This window comes from Anguilla anguilla, chromosome 1 (assembly GCF_013347855.1).
Source record: "Anguilla anguilla isolate fAngAng1 chromosome 1, fAngAng1.pri, whole genome shotgun sequence".
NCBI classification, from domain to species: Eukaryota; Metazoa; Chordata; class Actinopteri; order Anguilliformes; family Anguillidae; genus Anguilla; species Anguilla anguilla.
Genome location: NC_049201.1, coordinates 80,614 through 97,570, shown reverse-complemented (window position 1 = coordinate 97,570; position 16,957 = coordinate 80,614). Strand labels below are relative to the sequence as shown.

Sequence of the window (16,957 nt, the reverse complement as noted above, 5' to 3'; positions counted from 1 at the left end):
ATGGGGGAATAGGAGCCACGTGCGGGTGATAATGGGGGAACAGGAGCCACGTGCAGGTGATAATGGAGGAAGAGGAGCCCCGTGCAGGTGAAAATGGGGGAACAGGAGCCCTATGCGGGTGATAATGGGGGAATAGGAGTCACGTGCGGGTGATAATGGGGGAACAGGAGCCCCGTGCGGGTGATAATGGGGGAATAGGAGCCCCGTGCGGGTGATAATGGGGGAACAGGAGCCCCGTGCGGGTGATAATGGGGGAACAGGAGTCACGTGCGGGTGATAATGGGGGAACAGGAGCCCCGTGCGGGTGATAATAGGGGAACAGGAGCCCCGTGCGGGTGATAAGGGAGGAACAAGAGCCCTGTGCGGGTGATAATGGGGGAATACGAGTCACGTGCGGGTGATAATGGGGGAACAGGAGCCCCGTGCGGGTGATAATGGGGGAACAGGAGCCTCGTGCAGGTGATAATGGAGGAACAAGAGCCACGTGCGGGTGATAATGGGGGAATAGGAGCCCCGTGCGGGTGATAATGGGGGAACAGGAGCCCCGCGCGGGTGATAATGGGGGAACAGGAGCCCCGTGCGGGTGATAATGGGGGAACAGGAGCCCCGTGCGGGTGATAATTTGAGGAACAGTAGCCCCGTGCATTAATTAGGTGCAGTGTGCCAGAATGAAATTCCAATATTCAGACTGTGCTTATTGTGTTATATTGCAAACAATTGCATAAAAAGAAGTAAAACTTCAAAAAGACTGAGGTGAATCAAAAGGTTCCTGATTGATTAAAGCCTGGACACCTGGCCACTAAAACTACCCATCTGGAAGATGAGGAATTCAAAGACAAAGCAAGTGATAATGAGTAAAACCTGCATTGTGTTAATAAGTTTAAGGAAAATTTCCTAAATGAAACACATAATCAATAATTAGGAGCCTACTGATTTATCTCAGTCGTTCATTTGATCAAAAATGGTTACCTTTTCATGTATTTGTAATTGCAGTGTAGCACAATAAGCACAGTATCACCATGGGAATTTTATTCTTCATTGCATGCAAAGCTATTTCTGGGATAATGTGGCTTAAGAGGGTAAATAATCCCTCTAAACATGAAAAGCACCTAATTAAGAAAAATTAGCAGATTGTTAAAATTATGGGATTGCAATTGCGGTGGCAGTTGGAACAAATATCAGCATACACAGGGGACCCTAACTCTGACCCTAACCCTGGTAGGTGGTGCGGAAGAAAAAGGGAAGTGTGGATGATTTCCATGTAGATGGGATAGGATATAGATTAAGGGACATTCGGAAAATGATCGCAGCCGCTCAAGCCATCCAGAATATCTGGGACCTAGTTTACAGACTAGGAACCTCATAGTCTGTCAGAACTATTGGGATCTAGTTTACGGACTAGGAACCTCATAGTCTGTCAGAACTATTGGGATCTAGTTTACGGACTAGAAACCTCATAGTCTGTCAGAACTATTGGGATCTAGTTTACGGACTAGGAACCTCATAGTCTGTCAGAACTATTGGGATCTAGTTTACGGACTAGGAGCATCATAGGTTGTCAGAACTATTGGGATCTAGTTTACGGACTAGGAACCTCATAGGTTGTCAGAACTATTGGGATCTAGTTTACGGACTAGGAGCATCATAGGATCCGTTTTATTTTTGTCTGTGCTTTTTTCCACTTCTCTGTCCCCTTTCTGATCTTTTCCCTTTAATGCATGTTTAAATCTGTTTGTCACCCAAGGTTTATTGTTTGAATATGATTTGAGATTTGTCCTAGGTGTTATATTGTCTGTACAAAATTTAATGAAATCTGTTATTTTCTGAACAAGCTCATACAGGTCCAAGCAGGTTTGTCAGAACAATTCCCAGTCTGTGGACTCGAAGTCATTTAGTCCGGACAAGTAGCAATTATGGTGAGTGGAAATTATTCAGAAGTCTGACTTGCTACTGAGGTTCTTCTGCACCCAGAGCCGTAATAATCAACCTTACCAGGTTTTCCAAACCCGCAACTCTAACCTACAACACTACCCTGCAGCTCTAACCTACAGCACTACCCTGCAGCTCTAACCTACAGCACTACCCTGCAGCTCTAACCTACAGCACTACCCTGCAGCTCTAACCTACAGCACTACCCTGCAGCTCTAACCTACAGCACTACCCTGCAGCTCTAACCTACAGCACTACCCTGCAGCACTAACATGCAGCACTACCCTGCAGCTCTAACCTACAGCACTACCCTGCAGCACTAACATGCAGCACAACCCTGCAGCTCTAACCTACAGCACTACCCTGCAGCACTAACATGCAGCACTACCCTGCAGCTCTAACCTACAGCACTACCCTGCAGCACTACACTGCAGCACTACCCTGCAGCTCTAACCTACAGCACTACCCTGCAACTCTAACCTGCAGCACTACCCTGCATCACTACACTGCATCACTACCCTGCAGATCTAACCTACAGCACTACCCTGCAGCACTAACCAACAGCACTACCCTGCAGCACCAACCTGCAGCACTAACCTACAGCACTAGCCTGCAGCACTAACATAAAGTACTACCCTGCAGCATGAACCTGCAGCACTAACCTACAGCACTACCCGGCAGCACTAACATACAGTACTACCCTGCAGCACTCCCCTGCAGCACCACCCTGCAGCACTACCATGCAGCACTAACATACAGTACTACCCTGCAGCACCAACCTGCAGCACCAACCTGCAGCACTACCCTGCAGCACTAACATACAGTACTACCCTGCAGCACTAACCTGCAGCCCTAACCTACAGCACTAACATACAGTACTACCCTGCAGAACCAACCTGCAGCACTACCCTGCAGCACTAACATACAGTACTACCCTGCAGCACCAACTTGCAGCACTACCCTGCAGCACTAACATACAGCACTACCCTGCAGCACCACCCTGCAGTACCAACCTGCAGCACTACCCTGCAGCACTAACATACAGTACTACCCTGCAGCACCAACTTGCAGCACTACCCTGCAGCACTAACATACAGCACTACCCTGCAGCACCACCCTGCAGTACCAACCTGCAGCACTACCTTGCAGCACTAATCTGCAGCATTACCCTGCAGCACAATCCTGCAGAATTTTATTGTTGACTAAAAGACCTTCCTTTTTAAAATGACTTCTTGTAAATGTACTTTACACGATATATTTTCTCTCATTTATTATAATAATTAGCTGCTTTTTTATGTCCCAAATGTGATGATCGTAACTTACAGAAACTTGCTCCAGATCCATGAACTGCAGCCCGAAATAGTCCGCTTCCACAAGGTCCAGGTGGAACATGATCTGGTCAAACAGGTCCTGGCCTTTAGCTTTCCTCTGTAAGACACACAGGTACAACACTAGTTTGACAGCAGTGTGAGTGTAGTGTGAGCACTATTGTGAGCACTTGTGTGTGTGCAGTGTGGGCACAAGTGTGAGTGCAGTGTCAGCACTAATGAGTGTAGTATGAGCACTAGTGTGAGTGCAGTGTGCGCACTAGTGTGACTGCAGTGTGAGCACTAGTGTGAGTGCAGTATGAGCACTAGTGTGAGTGTAGTGTCAGCACTAATGAGTGCAGTATGAGCACTAGTGTGAGTGCAGTGTGCGCACTAGTGTGACTGCAGTGTGAGCACTAGTGTGAGTGCAGTATGAGCACTAGTGAGTGCAGTGTGAGCACTAGTGTGAATGTAGTGTGAGTGCAGCGTGAGCACTAGTGTGAATGTAGTGTGAGTGCAGCGTGAGCACTAGTGTGAGTGTAGTGTCAGCACTAGTGTGAGTGCAGTATGAGCACTAGTGTGAGTGTAGTGTGACTGCAGTGAGCACTAGTGTGAGTGTAGTGTCAGCACTAGTGTGAGTGCAGTATGAGCACTAGTGTAAGTGCAGTATGAGCACTAGTGTAAGTGCAGTGCGAGCACTAGTGTGAGTGCAGTATGTGCACTAGTGTAAGTGCAGTATGAGCACTAGTGTAAGTGCAGTGTGAGCACTAGTGTGAGTGCAGTGTCAGCACTAATGTGAGTGCAGTATGAGCACACAAACAAAATTCCCCATCTCACTCTCTTCTTTCCTTACTACTCTCTCGCTCTCTCTCTCTCTCTCTCTCACACACACACACACACACACACACAGACCCACCCACCCATTTTAAAATTTATATTGAGTATCACAAATTGAAGTATGTTGCTAAAATTACAGCACAGTTGATGCTTTGCTTGCAGACTGGAGGCTCCAGAAGCAGGCCGCTGTGGGCCTGTACTGCTCACAGCCGAGGGTTAAGCAAACGTACAACAACTGAAATATATAGGCTGGATCCAAAATAGCCAGTGCAGAGAGTATGTAGGGCACCAGGCTGACCTGATCCAAGGATGCTTCTGGCCTTCAGCACGCATGGATCCAGCTTGGTTGCCATGACAGGGAGTTATTGCTTAATGCACTGAAATGCTTTAATGCATAACGCTCGTGTGCAAGGCGGGCTAAGCACCGCCACGCTGTGCTGCATACATATGAACACTTCTACAGGAGAACAAGCAAAGCCCTCATGTCAGTTGCACCGCCAGTGTGGAGACGGACAGACTGACACTTATATGGGTCATTATGTACGAGCCACATCGGTTCTGACAGGAGGACCCCTCACATCTTCTTGAAGGCTAGAACAGGTTTCTCCTTTGCTCCAGTCCCTGTCAAGCTGAATTTCTCATAAGAATCTGAGAATGCAGAAGCATCCTTCTATAGAAATGTGTGGGATTTCTATTTCTCTTCTGTAGAGATATGTGGGGTTGCTGTTCTATAGAGATATGTCTCAGGTGTGAGGGAAAAAAAACTAGATCTAGTACGGTGCATTTCCCTTCAAATAAAATCCAAAAGATGTGACCTTTTACATCTGCCGTCATAAATGGCAAACTCTGCCACAGTTCTTCCTGGCTCAAAATCAGGCAAAGGTGGCATCTCAAACTAAATTCTGCAGGGGTTAAACCCCAGCCACAATTCCTAGGGAAAATGTGTAGTCTAAAACTCATTTGATTCTTATACAGATATTCTGAGAAAGCCATTTCTCCTTTTCTTCTGGAGGAGAAAAAGATTTGCATGGAGATTTGGGTTGCAATTCAAATAACCCTAATTTTGGCTCCATGTCATAATTACACTTCAGCAATAATTTATATGATAACACAGCAATGTTAAACTCACCTGATTTAGAAACAAGACATTTCGAAGAATCAGATTCACCACACCCGTACTCATTTAGTATCTGTGTTTTTCGTCATAAGATTTGAATTCCCCACAGTCTATAGGCACATACAGGAACATAAATATTTTTCTTTACTTAGTTGAGCAATGTTCGTTTACTTAGTTGAGCAAAATCCATCATTTAACAATTTCTGTTTTATTCTACTGTAGCTCCATAAAACACGCAAGTATTTTAGTAAGAATGCCACGGGTTGTGCCAGTTTGCTTCTGTCCTTGAAGCAATGTGTAAAGACTACAGAATATTTTATTTTTCACTCATTAATTAAAAAAATATAAATAAAACATAAAATCATAATATTCAGGAAGTTTCAACAATTCTGTTTTTTCCAATATCGTTTTGATAACTTGTACATTTTAATTAATATTAAATCATTTAACTTAACCAGCGGTAATCCACAGACGGATCAGACTGCTAGTCGATGTGCTCAGAATAAAAAATTCCGCAAATGTTATGCGAGGCGTCAACTGTGGTTAGAATTCTTATCTCTCAGAGAGCGCAACAAGAATGTACTCTTATTTTGGTTTTTTTTAAAATTAGCAAATACAATCCGGGAGCCTAAAACCTGAAGTCTTATTGTGGCGTATTGTCGCTAGCTTCATACAGCACAGTTACTTCTTCGCCGCGTCAGGGCTGATTACGCTACGGCGTCATTCCCGAGTAGTGCCGCCGTCGCATGTTCAAATTACGGTAATCCACCGCACGCAACGCGTCTCAAACAGACTTTATTATTAATGACACCGCTCAGATCACTGTCAAGGCGGCACAGGAAACGATGTAAGCGACTGCCTCGGAATTCGCAATGCAGGAGAAGCCCTGTCTACACACGTGCCTACACACGTGTTGCTTTTACCTTTAGAAGGGGACCAAGGATGGAGACAGACAGGTCACGTCCAATAAGAGTGAGGTTGTGGTTTAAATGCAGCATAAACTTTTACTCTCACCTGCCTCAATGTAAACACACAATTACATGTTTCTGGGTGAAATGATTACTGCACAAACTATAACAGAGTGTACTGTCCTATGATAGTTAGGGATTACTGTGATTTACAGTACTCCGCTAAAGCAATGCGAGAAATTACTCATGCTAAGATTAAGCATGCTAAGGTTATGAATGCTGAAGTTATTAATGCTAAGATTAAGCATGCTAAGGTTATGAAAGCTAAAGTTATTAACGCTAAGATTAAGCAATGTAAGATTATGAATTCAAAAATTAGGCATGCTAAGATTATGAATGCTAAAGTTATTAATGCGAAAGTCATTAATGCTAAGATTAAACATGCACAAGTTATGAATGCTAAAATTAAGCATGCTAAGATTACAAATGCTAAAGATATTAATGCTAAGATTAAGCATTCTAAGATTATGGGTGCTAAAATTAGGTATGCTAAGGTTATGAATGCTAAGATTAAGCATGTTAAGATTATACATGCTAAGGTTATGAATGCTAAAATTAGGCATGCTATGATTATACATGCTAAGGTTATGAATGCTAAATTTAGGCATGCTAAGATTGTACATGCTAAGGTTATGAATGCTAAGATTAAGAATGCTAAGGTTATGAATGCTAAGATTAAGCATGCTAAGGTTATGAATGCTAAGATAAAGCATGCTAATGTTATGAATGCTAAGATTAAGCATGCTAATGCTAAAATTGCGCACACACTGTCCTCTGCCAGGGAGGCGCAGGAAACACAGCAGAATGTGACATTCTGTGCTGGAGGGTTAGGGTCATGGTTAGCCCACAGATTCAGAGCCATCAGGTCTGCATCAGAGCAGTCAGGCTGGAATCAAAGCCACCAGCCTAGCATCAGAGCAGTCAGGTCTGCATCAGAGCAGTCAGGCTGGAATCAGAGCAGTCAGGTCTGCATCAGGGCAGTCAGGCTGGAATCAGAGCAGTACAGGCTGGAATCAGAGCAGTCAGGTCTGCATCAGAGCAGTCAGGCTGGAATCAGAGCAGTCAGGTCTGCATCAGAACAGTCAGGTCTGCATCAGGGCAGTCAGGCTGGGAACAGAGCAGTCAGGTCTGCATCAGAGCAGTCAGGTCTGCATCAGAGCAGTCAGGCTGGAATCAGAGCAGTCAGGCCAGCATCAGAGCAGTCAGGTCTGCATCAGAGCAGTCAGGCCAGCATCAGAGCAGTCAGGTCTGCATCAGAACAGTCAGGTCTGCATCAGGGCAGTCAGGCTGGAATCAGAACAGTCAGGTCTGCATCAGGGCAGTCAGGCTGGAATCAGAGCAGTCAGGCCAGCATCAGAACAGTCAGGTCTGCATCAGGGCAGTCAGGCAGGTGTCAGAGCAGTCAGGTCTGCATCAGAGCAGTCAGGCTGGAATCAGAGCAGAGACAATTCCATGTGCAGGGCCAGTGCAGGTGTCACATGGTCAGCCCACATTTATCTTCCCCACTGGCATGGCCTACATCTGCCAGGGGTCCTTCACACTCAGCCAATCAACCGGAGCCTCTGCGCGCAGAGAGAAATTCTGGCAAACAGTGGCAAACCTCAGAACCTGAGCCCTGCCTCTGCCTGCTTCCAGCATTCTGTAAATGTTTATTGGGATAATTTATTTTAGGTTTATTGTGATAAAGCTGCTTTATGCCTGTCATTCACTGTCTCTGTCAGTGAACCTGATATACCCATTACACCACAGAGCAAACAGCCACCAGAAGACATCCCTGTAATCCAGCAAGCCGTACTACTGTGTCCCTGTTCCCACCTGCTACAGCGCATAAGAGTTAAAACAGATATTTCACACCACTCTACTCACTAGAAGCATTACACATACAACAGATACAAACTGTACTATATACTGTACAATACTACTATAGAACATTTTTGAATCCAGCTGTCACTCTGCAGTCCCCCAGCTGAGCGGCGCAGTCATTACATTACATTACATTACATTACAGGCATTTAGCAGACGCTCTTATCCAGAGCGACTTACACAACTTTTTACATTGTATTCATTTATACAGCTGGATATATACTGAAGCAATTTCGGTGAAGTACCTTGCTCAAGGGTACAACGGCAGTGTCCTACCCGGGAATCGAACCTGCGACCTTTTGGTTACAAGCCCAGTTCCTTACCCACTGTGCTACACTCCGTCACCCTGCAGCCCCCCGGCTGAGCTGCGCAGTCACTCTGCAGTCCCCCAGCTGAGCTGCGCAGTCACTCTGAAGTCCCCCAGCTGAGCTGCGCAGTCAATCACCGGACCCCCAGCTGAGCTGTGCAGTCAATCTCCGGACCCCCAGCTGAGCTGTGCATTCAATCTCCGGACCCCCAGCCAAGCTGCGCAGTCATTCTGCAGCCCCCCAGCTGAGCTGTGCAGTCAATCTCCGGACCCCCAAACAAGCTGTGCAGTCACTCTGCAGCCCCCCAGCTGAGCTGCGCAGTTGCTCTGCAGCCCCCCAGCCGAGCTGCGCAGTCACTCTGCAGCCCCCCGGCTGAGCTGCGCAGTCACTCTGCAGCCCCCCGGCTGAGCTGCGCAGTCACTCTGCAGCCCCCCCAGCTGAGCTGCTCAGTTGCTCTGCAGCCCCCCGGCTGAGCTGCGTAGTCGCTCTGCAGCCCCCCGCCTGAGCTGCGCAGTCACTCTGCAGACCCCCAGCTGAGCTGCGCAGTCACTCTGCAGACCCACAGCTGAGCTGCGCAGTCACTCTGCAGACCCTCAGCTGAGCTGCGCTGTCACTCTGCAGACACCCAGCCGAGCTGCGCAGCTGATGCAGACAATCAGTCAGCACTGTTATGTGAGGAAATGGGGAAACCCAGCCAACTGAAACCCCCCCCCCCCCCCCCCCCCCCCGCCTTCCAAGAGACACAATTAGGCCTGGCCCCACGGGACAGCTGGCCACAGTCAGCCCTGGCACACACTAGGCGGATGCCCAGGCATGAGCGGCACACCACTGCCCTGCAAACACACTGCCAACTGCCAGCCTGAACATATCTACCACACGCCACATACCAACATACCAGCTCTGCCCCCTCAAACACACATCTACCACATGCCACATACCAACATACCAGCTCTGCCCCCTCAAACACACATCTACCACACGCCACATACCAACATACCAGCTCTGCCCCCTCAAACACACATCTACCACATGCCACATACCAACATACCAGCTCTGCCCCCTCAAACACACATCTACCACACGCCACATACCAACATACCAGCTCTGCCCCCTCAAAACATATCTACCACACACCACTCACAAAGATTTCTGCCACACACCACTCACAAAGATTTCTGCCACACACCACTCACAAAGATATCTACCACACACCACTCACAAACGTATCTACCACACACCACTCACAAACATATCTGCCACACACCACTCACAAAGATTTCTACCACACACCACTCACAAAGATATCTGCCACACACCACTCACAAAGATATTTACCACACACCACTCACAAACGTATCTACCACACACCACTCACAAACATATCTGCCACACACCACTCAAACATATCTGCCACACACCACTCACAAACATATCTGCCACACACCACTCACAAACATATCTACCACACACCACTCACAAAGATATCTGCCACACACCACTCACAAAGATATCTACCACACACCACTCACAAAGATATCTGCCACACACCACTCAAACATATCTGCCACACGCCATGCACAAACATATCTGCCACACACCACTCACAAACATATCTGCCACACACCACTCACAAACAGATCTGCCACACGCCACTCACAAACAGATCTGCCACACGCCACTCACAAACAGATCTGCCACACGCCACTCACAAACAGATCTACCACACGCCACTCACAAACAGATCTGCCACACGCCACTCACAAACAGATCTGCCACACGCCACTCACAAACAGATCTACCACACACCACTCACAAACAGATCTGCCACAAGCCACTCACAAACAGATCTGCCACACGCCACTCACAAACAGATCTGCCACACGCCACTCACAAACAGATCTGCCACAAGCCATGCACAAATACACCACGGGCTGTTTTTACAGCTCGACAGGGAGAACATGAGGCGGGTGGGGCGGCTGCCTGGTTCCCAGCAGGAACAGAAGGTGAGTACATGGGAACAGCGCCACCTGCCTGTGCCCCTGATAAGATGGGTCCAGATGGCCGGAAGCACGGGAGGCCAAGCAGGGTGAGGTGTGAGGGGGGGTTCCTATACGGCGGGGGGGGGGGGGGGTGGGGGGTTCCTGTACGAGAGGGGTTTCTGTACGCATTTACCTTCAGAGGCGGCCAAAGCCTCCTTCGCTGTGCACATTTTCATCACTGTTACGCACTGCGCTTACACTCACACACACACAGCGCTTACACTCACACACACACAGCGCTTACACACACAGACACACACACTGCGTTTACACTCACACACACACACACTGTGCTTACACTCACTCACACACACACACACACAGCGCTTACACTCACACACAGCGCTTACACTCTCACACACACAGACTGCTCTTACACACACACACACAGCGCTTACACTCACACACACAGCAGACACCGCCAAAGCACAGTGATATACACTCAGCACAAACACATGTAACAAGGTCATAAATCTGGGCCTAAATTCATACTCCTCTGTCACATACAGAGATGCACAGACACACAGGGTACAGCACGCACACACAGCACACGTACATATATATTTAATACATATATTTGAATAAATAAATAAATAAAGAGATATAAAATCTGATCATGATCATATTTCCAGTGGTCCAATGTTGTCGTGTGTGGTCAATGGTTAGAGTGTAGGTTTTTCAAAAGTAAATGATTCTGAGTCTGAAAATTTGTTAAAATAGTTTCTCAAAAGCGGAATCATTCTGGATATTAATCATATCTCTTCTTATCCTCTTTATCTATGCTCACGGGGCAGAATTTAAACAACAAATATCAATTTTATTATTAATCCATTAATTAATTACATTGCGTAATTATAATTACTTAATTCAAATGAGATGGCTATGGAGACACCTGGTGGACAAATAGCAGAATACCTCTCAAGAAACAAGGCTGAGGAAAACTCATTGGCCCTTGTCATACTGTAGCTACCTGTAGTTACAAAGGCTGGCAAGTTACTTGTAGTCATAGATTATGCTGCATGTGGTAACTGCCAGTCATGTAACCAGACAGAGTGCCTTGAAACACTGTGGGAGCAGCACTGACTGCAGCAGTGATCGGCCAGGAATGTTCAGCACAGCCAATGGGCAGCGACAGGCCAGGCGAAGAACATTCAGCACAGCCAATGGGCAGCGATAGGCCAGGGACATTCAGCACAGCCAATGGGCAGTGATAGGCCAGGCCAGGGACATTCAGCACAGCCAATGGGCAGCGATAGGCCAGGAACGTTCAGCACAGCCAATGGGCAGCGACAGGCCAGGCCAGGGACATTCAGCACAGCCAAATTCACCACAGGCCAGTATCCATTTGAAGCTTTTCAACCTTTTAATTTTTGCCAACATCGAAAAATCCTCATAAAAAAGGTAGACAAAAAAATCTAAGATTTTGTGGGGGGTGATTTCAAAAAGACACAGCAGAAAGCCTAATCACATGACACAGAAGCAAAGGGAAGAGACGCAGTTTGTGTGTTATAAACACAGGAGGCTGGATGGCTAAGCTAGCTGCTACAATCAGCCTGTTCGGCTCCTAATATCTAACAGGGTCTGCAATATCCAGAGCATTGAAACAGAATGCTCTGTCTGCTGATAAAAACACACCGATTTTTGTGAATTAAGTTTTCCACTAGCCACTGCTGTTCAAAGCTGGGAATGTTAAAAGAGTGATTTATCCCTTTAAGATAAAATGTTTACCTTTGTGATGATTAAACTGGTTTCATAAATCAGAGTCTGATCATGAACTCATCTGACAGGACTGAAGGGAATTCTTCAGCAGGGATAAGATGAGTTCCAAGCGTGTGTTCAGCCTTAGTGATGCCCACAAGCTGCCACAAGCTCCCACAAGCTGCCACCAGCACTGGGTGAAGCGCTGCCAATAGTTCCCCAAACACAAATTTCAAATTAAAAGCAACATGAAGCATGTGGTAAATAAGAGGCTGGTCACATGCTTGTTACCTTTAATAAGATATGGCCCTGCATTCAAATCCAGAACTGACCTGTATTTGCGGGAAAAATAAACTAAAAGTTCACTTTTTTGCTGCTATTAGCAGTAGGGTGAATGTCTGCAACAACAACAACAAAAAACACAAGGAAGGATCCTTTCACATTGCCCTGGAATGTTAAAATGAGTATTACTAAAAAAAACTTCAATTTCAAACTGCCTCTGATGGGACTGCACTACTATGCAGTTCTGGCTGGCTGCACTGACAGTCTGTAAAAATGAATGTGTTTTGTTCAGAGATACCTTTCCCAGGGCAATACAAAAGGACCCTACTTAGGCTCGGTTTAGTTGTTTCCTCACGATCCATCGCTGAGCTCATTGAAAGTCAGCAGCATTGTAATAGAAATATCATTAGCAGGCGAGACAAGCCAACCTAGTGACATCACAATTACCAACCTAGTGACATTACAATGGAGCTTGTTCCAATACGGCTGTGCTCCAGTGCTAGTAGCTGCAAAAAAGGGAACTTTATTTTCCTAGCAAATATGGTTCAATTTCAGATCTAAATGCAGGGCCATATCTTATCTAAGCTAAAAGCAAATTAACCAGAGTCATATTACGGAGAGCTTCAGGTCACCTTTAAATCAGTTTTTCTGCCCATGCATGCGTCTCGCTGACTGCATGTAATATATCAATTGACAAATATATGACTGACAAATCTTAATTTTCCCATAGAATACTGCTGGAAGGCAGAAAAGCAGAAAAGCAGTGTGGGGACTCTTTAAATACACAAATACACAGTAGAAACACTTGCTAGACCTCATTGGTAAGGGCGGGGGGGATCATTCTGAAAAATCATGAAAGCTAACACACCTAAGGGGGGGTACAGTGTGCAGTGTACATGAAGCTTCAATCAAACAACAATATCATGAAAATGTCATATTCTGCTCGTAATTACTTCAGTAACTGAATATATTAATCAGATTTTTATTTTAATTTTTTTTTTAAATCAGGTACAACTGCAGACTGCAGGTGTATTGCTGGTGAAACTGTTATACTGTGGTCTGATCTATCCAGCTATCCAGCATTTGTGTCGCCAGCATCTGTGTACACAGAAAATTAAGGGTTGGATAAAAAGCATCAGTGTACTGAAGCCGTGCAGCCTGGACTCCCATGCTGTTCTGGGGTATGAGCTCAGCTCTAACCAGATAAGCACTTAGATTAGGACTATTTAAGAGCCACAAGCTACAGTCAGGTATGCATGGTACCTGATCTATGAGAAACCAGCTTGAACCTGTCAAACAAACAAGAGAAACATCCCAGTGAGGGAGGGGCAGGACAGTCAGTCCGTCAGTCAGCCCCCCCCCAACACACACACACCAATGTGCCGCGAGGTTTTAACGACAGTGAAGTTTCCTGGCCCTCCATAGTGGGTGGAGACAGAATGTGCTTTCACTTCCTGGTTTTTACAATAAATCAAAATGTAGCCCGTATGTGCCCCTCAGCAACACTCAGTGATTGATTCAAAGCACTGAGTCATTGACAGCATATGGTAGTCGCCCCCCCCCCCCCCCCATTTCTGGTTCCTATCAGAACATTAATGGGTTGGATTTACATCACTTCCCCTCTGAACCAAGGTTATAAAAACTGCCCCCTGACTGGGAATAAGCAACACTCGTGTATTATTCTGTGATCCACATTAAAGGCACTGTACCTAAGACATCTTTTGGCAGGCAGAATATTCATTGTGTTTGTAATGTCTGCTGATTGGTGCGTTGGCTACCTTAAAAGTTTCCCGGTGACTCATTTTCACAAATTTTCCAATAGGGGAATTTAATTTTAACTTCGAAGCAATATAACGTGATAAACCACATTAGAAAATAAGGTACAACTAAAATAGCGGTGTAATATCTGCGTTGGCGGTGAAATTGCACGAGACAGGCCTGTGGACAGTGCCCGCGGAAACCCTTTCACTTCAACTTCTGATCAGGAAGTCAAAGGTCCGTGCTGACGTTTCAGTGCCTTGGTGAAATAACCGGGTAAAATGTTAGTCTCACCGATCGAAATCAAAATAAATGTTAAAATAAACGTATCAACACATGAAAACGCTGGAGATTACATTACATTTACATTTCGGCATTCCTCAAAGGGAATCACATGAGGATTAGGGAGAATTGGAAATCAATTACAATGCTTTCAATTTCCCAAGCAGGAAATTTGGGTGCATTAAATCTTATGATTTCCACAGCACCAAAAATAAAGCTATACTATCTACTTATGTGGATATAAACCGTAAATTCACCCATATATAACCACCATATCAACAAAAGTAGCCTAAACGTCTTTACCGATTTCCCGAATGTATCCAGTTATGATAATAGCTAGGCTATGCCATGCCAGCGTTAACTTACCTAATCAACCAGATCACACAAAGCGAACAGCAGCCTGCAGAGCTGCTATACTACCACTACGAGATTGAACTATTGTAATTAGATAATTAAAGATAAACACCAAAATCCCAAATCAACAAGTCATAAATGAATACACCATTCCCGCCACTATAGCTCAAACTGAGTGTAAGGGGGACGTGTAATGTGGACAGATTTGTACCATCCGTCGACGTGAAGCAGTAACGCAAATGCTTGAAGCCATCCGAAGTTTGCAACCAATCTGCACTGTACCCATGCGCTCTTAAATGCACACACGCAATGGATTCACCTCCAGAACAGACAGGTATGTACATCAAACCTTTGTAAGACAACCATTGTTTATCAACACAAGAGCTTTCGGTGCGCTTTAAAAACACTGGGCGCAAAGAAATCCAAAAACTCACCGGGAGATCTACGTTGACATCCGATCCGTCCAGCAGCAGAACTCTGCAGGTTATTATGGACTTGGCGTTTCCCGCAGCGGGAATATGTACCACCGCTCCTCCGGTCACCACGGCGGGGGCATGAACGACCTGCTGTTGGTGTGCTTGTAGTGCGGAGAAACCTCCGCCTCTCCCGTCTCGCTCGTCCGACATGTGAAATCGTCTCATTGACCGTCTGCTGAATGTCCGTCGCAGAAAACCCATCATTTTTTTGTTTACTGTTTTTTTTTGTACCGTCTTTCCACAAGACCGGAGTCCGCAATACTTAACGAAAGCGAACCAGGACCAGATATCAGTTAAATCCTCACTGGCAACACCTTAAGAGGAAGTAACACAGCTGTTACGTTGACACTTCACCGTGACACCGAAAAGCAGTAATACTGTGGCGTGTTCGCTAAGACACGATCGAGAAAGAAACACTAATATTCCAAAACTCCTGTCTTCAGCAACCAAGTTTTTTTCCTAATATTCAACCGCCATTCGTAAAAAGTATGTGGTGAGAATTCCTTTGCAAGTTGACTGAAATTCTCCGCACCTGCCGCTGGCTGCTGTGACACTGATTGATAATCTCAGTGCGGCGATTCGAGCGATCTATTCCCCCCAGTCTTGTTTCACCCCAAAATAAGGTCCCGCAATTCGGGAGCGGGCAGGTTTCAGTCATACATACGTTCGTGTGCTGGTTCGTATTTTCTTTCCTTCGGTCTCAACCGAAACTGATGCACCTCACAGGTAAGTCAACCAGAGTAACTGGACAAACAGCATGCTTTGCGCCTGCGTAAAACAAACACTGGAATCAGAGCAACTTTCCGCTGTTTGGGTACTAGCGCCATCGGCTGGTACGAATTTATTATTATTATTATTATTATTATTATTATTATTATTAATAATAATACGTTTCCTTGCAGTGTTTTAGTCGTATGCAACTATATCATTTAAAACCGTGAAAAATCTACACCCCATCCACATTAAATAGGCTACTTGCCAATAACAGTTCACAACAATGCTTTTAACCGTCATATTCTTATATGGGCAGATCACTTAAAAGTGTTATTGTAGTCGAGGTCAACTACAAAATTCCATATCTTAAACAGGCTGTATTTTTAATCCAAATGTTCAGCTCATAGATAATAGCATTCAATGGAATCAGTGAAACCAGGGTAGTCTGGATAGAGATGGCCTCAACATGGGCCATGAACCTTTAGCAAGTGAATGGAGAACAATACTGCAACTCTGCCAAATGCAACCACACTCACCAAACAAGTTAAAAAAAATCTAATGAATATATTTTTATTTTTTGTGGCATTTTCCGGATTAAAAGCACAGCATACGTTCCCCCAGTATGTGCAGCCTGGCTCCTGGTTCCATGGGTGTGCAGTGCCCTGGCATTTCTGCTGCGGGAGCCGTCAGGTCAGTTAACTTTAATATATTAGACTCCTTTAATGGAAGTGAGGTCTTGGGTGCTGTGCTTTTCACCAAACAGACTCATATTCTAATGAATAAAGCGAAAGCACTGTGACAGAACATGGATAGCTTGTACAAATGAAGCAGTGCTGCAGAAAAATGTAAGTTATGCAGGTTAGCAGATTAATATGCTGATTGATATGGAACGGAGACCCACGGGGGATTTATTTATAGGTTATATTTCCACTCCAGCTAATGGCTGCACAGAGCCAACAGGCTTGATAATACCTAACTTCTTACCCCTGAGATCACATCTCTGCAGAACACAAGAGAGGCAAACT

The 16,957-nt window shown here is 45.6% G+C and overlaps 1 protein-coding gene across 5 annotated transcripts in view; it reads right to left on the bottom strand.

Annotated features, from left to right (window-relative positions):
- The window catches only part of epb41l4b (erythrocyte membrane protein band 4.1 like 4B), a 53,889-nt gene extending 37,879 nt beyond the window's left edge, over positions 1-16,010 (bottom strand). For 4 of the 5 annotated variants that reach the window (XM_035385061.1, XM_035385068.1, XM_035385089.1 and 1 more), the window contains exons 1-2: positions 15,177-16,010; positions 3,253-3,357 (exon numbers count right to left, since the gene is read on the bottom strand). In XM_035385061.1, the coding sequence (XP_035240952.1) occupies positions 3,253-3,357; positions 15,177-15,422 (351 nt within the window). In that variant the 5' untranslated portion in view covers positions 15,423-16,010. The remainder of the gene's footprint in view (positions 1-3,252; positions 3,358-15,176) is intronic. The other variant, XM_035385097.1, reaches the window with a different exon arrangement.
- Positions 16,011-16,957: the final 947 nt, after the last annotated feature.